Source organism: Podarcis tiliguerta (genome assembly GCF_965153285.1).
Source record: "Podarcis tiliguerta genome assembly, chromosome: 1".
NCBI classification, from domain to species: domain Eukaryota; kingdom Metazoa; phylum Chordata; class Lepidosauria; order Squamata; family Lacertidae; genus Podarcis; species Podarcis tiliguerta.
Genome location: NC_139534.1, coordinates 91,742,351 through 91,748,350, shown reverse-complemented (window position 1 = coordinate 91,748,350; position 6,000 = coordinate 91,742,351). Strand labels below are relative to the sequence as shown.

Below are 6,000 nucleotides of genomic sequence, written 5' to 3'. Positions count from 1 at the left end.
TGGCTTTGTGTTCTGCTTTACAGAGGGCAGTCCTCTGTTTGAAGTCCCAGTTCAAAGATTAAAAAAAACCATAAGAAGCAAGAGCAAGGATCTTGGAGCTGCCATCAGTAGTTAACATCTGAACAGCAGAATAAGAAGCACACTGGTCAGCTTGTCACAGTTTCCCCCAGTATGAGGAAATCTGTATACATTTCTGTATACATTATAGTAATTATTTCTAAATTTACACCTAGATATGCACATTGGCACATACTAATTTTATGCAAATCTGTGTATTCTTTTGCCCTCATTTTTAATGTGTAACTATATCCATAACATTACCCTCTCCCCCATTCTATATTTTGGTGATATCTCTCAGGAGCATTTATATCTCTGGCCAAACCACGGGTTTTGGGAAAAAATATGTTGGTATTAAAACAACCCTTTCCCTTTGCTTTACAGATGTAGGTTTGTATGTGCGCAACAGATTGACCTGTGCTGATCATTCTGCCATAGAATTGTGTGCGCGTTTAGTAGGCAGAACATGCATTCTTAAAATACACTGCTTTTTCCCAATTTTTTATTAAATATATCCAGAAGTGGGCCTTTGTAGCTTGCCGTGCCCCTGCTGAAATATGAAACAGTCATCATAAGAGAGATGAAATAAATTCCACCGAAGCCTTCAGATTAATCAGCAATTGTAGTCAACCATTACTTGATCTTCTGCCTTCCCCACAAGCTCCCCAGTCAATCTATACTGTCTCCATCAATGCCGCCTTTTCCGTTCTACAGCAGAACGCAAAGCCTGCAGAATCAGGTGCTCGTTATTCAAGATGTTGTATTCACTCAGGTTTACTAGCTTGTCGAAATCTTCATCACTGTATGTGAGGAAGTAAGTATTGTATGGTGTCTTCCAGGTGGAAACATCAACATCTCCTGCAGCCATCTCTGCTTCACCATTGCGTTTCTCGCCTGGGATAAAGAAACGATGAGTTATTAATGGTTAGATATTTGGCTTATTTCCGAAGCATACATGCGTATTAATCCAATGAGAACGTTCTTAGAATGGTTCATTTACAATTTTGGTTTTGTGTTTTTTTATATAAAAAATAAATCTACCGCAATTTTAATGCCCTATTTTGATTTGATTTATCAGGCTTGGATATCTCTTTATACTTAAGAGGGTCTCAAAGTAGTTGAGTGCATATAATATAATTACAATATCATTGTAATTATAAGAACATACACTCAAGGCTGGATTAGTATTTGTTGGCACAATCTTATTCTGACCATGCTAAAGCATGAACAAAAGAAGCAAAAGACTTAGTCATGCTTAGAGGGCTTTTATTTTAATCAGTGGGACTTACATTAGTGACTAACTTAAGTATCATTGATTTCAGTGGGTCTACTCTTAAGCATGACTAAATCTGGACCCTGGATCCATTCCAGTGCCTTAGAGCTTGTTGTAGTCAGTCAAGACTCAGAGGTTGAAGCTTCAGGGTTGTTACCACAGAGATTTGGTGTTTTATTTTAAATATTTTATTTTTAAGATTCATACGCTGCCTTTCAATCAAGTGATTTGCACAATGGCTTACAACAGATTGTAACAATTCAGTTCAGAGGAATTAATTGATTTCTCGGTAGTGGGAAAGTCCAGCAAAAATCTCCCCACCTCCAGGAATTGTATTGCCTGACAGCACTGGAAATAATAATAATAATAAATAATAAATAATAAATAATAAATAATAAATAATAAATAATAAATAATAAATAATAAATAATAACAATAACAATAATTTATTAACAACAACAACAACAACAACAACAACAACAACAACAACAACAACAATAATAATACCCCGCCCATCTGGCTGGGCTTCCCCAGCCACTCTGGGCGGTTCCCCCCCCCCAAAAAAATTAAAATACTGTAATACATCAAACATTAAAAGCTTCCCTAAACAGGGCTGCCTTCAGATGTCTTCTAAAAGTCTGATAGTTGTTGTTCTCTTTGACATCTGGTGGGAGGGCATTCCACAGGAAGGGCGCCACTACCGAGAAGGCCCTCTGCCTGGTTCCCTGTAGCTTTGCTTCTCGCAGTGAGGGAACCGCCAGAAGGCCCTTGGTGCTGGACCTCAATGTCCGGGTAGAACGATGCGGGTGGAGATGCTCCTTCAGATATACTGGACCGAGGCCGTTTAGGGCTTTAAAGATCAGCACCAACACTTTGAATTGTGCTCGGAAACGTACTGGGAGCCAATGTAGGTCTTTCAGGACCAGTGTTATATGGTCTCTGCGGCCTCTCCCAGTCACCAGTCTGGCTGCCGCGTTCTGGATTAGTTGTAGTTTCCGGGTCACCTTCAAAGGTAGCCCCATGTAGAGCGCATTGCAGTAGTCCAAGCGGGAGATAACCAGAGCATGCACCACTCTGGCGAGGCAGTCCGCAGGCAGATAGGGTCTCTTAGGCAGATAACTGTCACTTAGGGTGGAGTTTATTAGCTATTGTCAGTAACTTACCAGGTGCTTTGTAATAACGGAAGGTATCATTCACTAATGGGAAGAAAACCAGGATTGGACAACCAAGGACATCTGATTGATCAAAGTAGTAGCATTCCTTTAGATGTTTCTTGTCTTCATCCGTAAGGACAACATGTGGAAATGGGATACGTTGCTGGATATAGTACTTGCAAGCTTGCTCTAGGGGCTTCATTCACATGAAAGTTAAAACAAGAGAGGACAAGAAATGTATGTTAAAAAGCAATCATATGCCACTAAAAAAATTCTGTGTGGAAAACTGAGATACCTAGGAAGCACAAGGTATGAATTAATGAACAGTTCCTTGAATGGGGGAAGTAGAAAGCAGAGTCCCTGCTTTTTAACTTGTTCATAAACCATCTAGAGTTAGGAGTGAGCAGTGAGGCGGCCAGGTTTGCTGATGATACTAAGGTGTTCAGGTTCATTAAAAGAAAAAAGCAGGCAACAAAATCTGGCTAAATGACATCGTAGAAGCTATCAGGGATTGGTTGCAGGCGTGAGTGGTTTGGCAGCGAGCTGATTTCAGCTTGGGTGATGGTTAGGCATTGAGTAAGTTGCATGGAAGTGAGGTTGTAGCCCCTGCCCGCCCCTCCAAAAGGATCCAGGAGGAATGGTTTCTGTCCAATGCCTAGGTGGGAACTAGGGCCATACCTCTCCTCCAACAGAGACCCCAGGTAGGGGGTACCCCTATTTGATGTAGGTCATAGGACCCCTTCCAAGATGTGATTTACGCTTAAATGCACTTTCAGCAGATGTGCTGGAGTGGAATAGCAATGGCTTTACTCAAGGCCTATGCCAAACCATTCACTGCTGAAACCAATGAAGCTTTGGCGTTATTCAAACCCAAAACCCAATGTGCTGTTGTCCAGTGTGGTTATTCGTTTCCCCCAGCTAGGTCACAGGGCCTTGGCACATGGATCCTATAAATGAATATTATCTAAGCTTGGGAATTAATGACTTAAAGAGGAGGAGCAGACTAAAATTTATGTGAGATGAATTCCCAGGAATTGCCTTGATAAGATTTTACTTCCATCAACAGAATGTATTTTCTTTCATTGCATTAGTCATTGTTTTCTATCTAACTACCTACTGGAGAATAAAATTTGCATTTAGGGTTTTTTTTAAAAAAACCACACACCCTGTGTTAATGTTTTAAACTTCCTGCAACTCAAAGGAAAAAAACCTGCTGCAGGTTGGTTGATGTGTGATCAGCCATATCTTTTATGCTATTATAAACCTCGTAGCAGTTTTATTACATTCAAGTGGTATGTATTTTTTGTTTGTTAAATCGGTAAATAAATATATTATTGTCTTTTATAAGTTCTCACCAGAATGTGCTCAAGGTGAGATTCAGATATTTTAGAGCAGAAGTTGCCAGGCTGGTACCCACCAGATGTTGGACTCCAACTTCCATCTGCTCCAACCAACATGGCCAGTGGTTAGGGGCGATGGGCACTGCATTCCAACAACATTGAGAGGAACCCCTGATGTATAGTTAGGTGAGGAATCTGGCCTTCTGGCTACAGACAGTTAATTAGAGAGGTGACCTTGGGCAATATGTCGCAATGTTTCCACATAAACCTGAAATATATCGCTTAAACAAACAAACAACACAAAACCTATTACCAGTGTTTGTGAGCCTGCGCTGTAACTCAGATGCACAATGACATCAACTTTCCTCTCTGGCCTTAAAAGTGGTGGGCAACTTGTATTGATGAAAAATCCAGCGTCCACCAGTCCTATAGAGTCTGCATGTTCCGTTAGTTGATTTGGGCATCCATCTAATACCGTAGCTGGAAAGGAAATATATTTTTTGCCATCAGAAAAGAATATTTCTGCCTAATTTGGAACCTAATTAAATTAAAATACATAGGACATTTTTACCTATGACAATATGGCTGCAGTCATATGCCACTTACTTAGGAGTAAATTGCACTGGATTAAGGAGAATTCAAATATCACTTAGAGCAGAGTGTGTGGTCTGCTTTCCATAATGGTGGAGAATTGTAGTCCAACCAGGTTTCCTGTCCTATGGGCTTTGGAACCTATCAGAACCATAGAACTTCACCAACCCTCTTTTGACCTCTCAAAATATTTGTGGGTAAAGCTTCCTAACACAGAAGACAGCCTGCTTGCTACCTTTGTCCTTTCTTACTAGGTATATGAATTTAGGATGCAAGCCTACACCAAGTTACCTGGGAATAAAATGAACTCAGTGGGACTTAGTTCTGAGTATTATTATTAATATTAATATTAATAATTTAGATCAACAAGATCGAACCAAATGCTGATGGGGGTGGGGGTGGGATTGCTCCTTTTCTGCAATACTGGGGTATGTTATGAAATTAAACCACACTGGGGTCAAACCATCTTTCTTCATCTGTCCAGGTGTCAACTGTAGTTTGTTTGTTAATCTCTCAAGAAGAGCTGTTTCTCAGACTGTTTCATACCAATTGTCTATTGTTGTGCCAGAAAAGAAATTCCAGTGTCTGGTTATGTTGTACCTCGCTGCTTGTAATAACTGGCTTATTAATTCTTTATTATGTAAATCCAGATGGGTGTCTTGAAATATATTTAATAAAGCTAATTCTGGTTTGACTTCCAATTTTTTTATTGTTATTTTATTAATTTATTGGAATATCAAATTCCAGAAAGGTTGGATTTTGTACATTGCCACCTTCTGAGTATTATTATTAATAATAATAATTCAATTTATAGGCATCATAATAAAACTGCAAAATAGAATACTGTGAATATAACCAATAAAAGAAAACACTAAGTCATTGGTCAGTATAATCTAAAACATCTAGAGTCTGGAGAAGTCTGGACTACAACTCCCATCAACCCCAGCCAGCATGGATGATGGTCAGGAAAAATTGAAATTGTAGTCCAAAACATATGGAAGGCACCCAGTAGAGCTATGTAGCTTCATACTGTCAGCGTCAACTGTGTCTGGAAGTGTCTCTCCATGTGCTCAGGCAGAGGTCCTTGATTATGGAAAGCAAGTGTTCTAATACTGAACAGTGGCTTCAATAGACAACTATATAAACCTGTTTACCTTTCCATCTATTGAAATTTTCATTCTCCAAGTAGTAGTTATGCATCTGAAAACCCTTCAGAAAATTGTGATATTGGGCAACAGAAAAGCGATCAGTCAAGACCCCTCGGAGCTTATTGGCAAGTTCTCCGGCTGGGACGTACATATGGCTCCTTATTTCATATGGCCTTGTAGGTAAATAAGGCTCTTCCTCTGCAACAAGATACAAAAGGTGACAAAATAAGCAGTCACTAACTATGCTCTGATTTGCTGCTAAGCCGAATCTTAGACAACTCAGTTACCGGACAGCTATATGGTAGCAAACCCGCTGCAAGAACACTGTAAAAGACAACGTATGGCCAAATCCTAAGCGTATTAACTTGGAAGTAAATCCCATTGAGTTTAATGAGATTTGCTTCCTAACAGAGCACTGTAACTTTATACATGTGTCC

General features: G+C 39.7%; 1 protein-coding gene across 1 annotated transcript in view; it reads right to left on the bottom strand.

Annotated features, from left to right (window-relative positions):
* Positions 1-542: 542 nt before the first annotated feature.
* LOC310681900 (cytosolic phospholipase A2 epsilon-like) overlaps positions 543-6,000 on the bottom strand; it is a 40,884-nt gene continuing 35,426 nt past the window's right edge. The window contains exons 18-21 of the mRNA XM_083449937.1: positions 5,570-5,761; positions 4,138-4,304; positions 2,494-2,680; positions 543-951 (exon numbers count right to left, since the gene is read on the bottom strand). Coding sequence (XP_083306063.1) covers positions 746-951; positions 2,494-2,680; positions 4,138-4,304; positions 5,570-5,761 — 752 coding nt within the window. The 3' untranslated portion in view covers positions 543-745. The remainder of the gene's footprint in view (positions 952-2,493; positions 2,681-4,137; positions 4,305-5,569; positions 5,762-6,000) is intronic.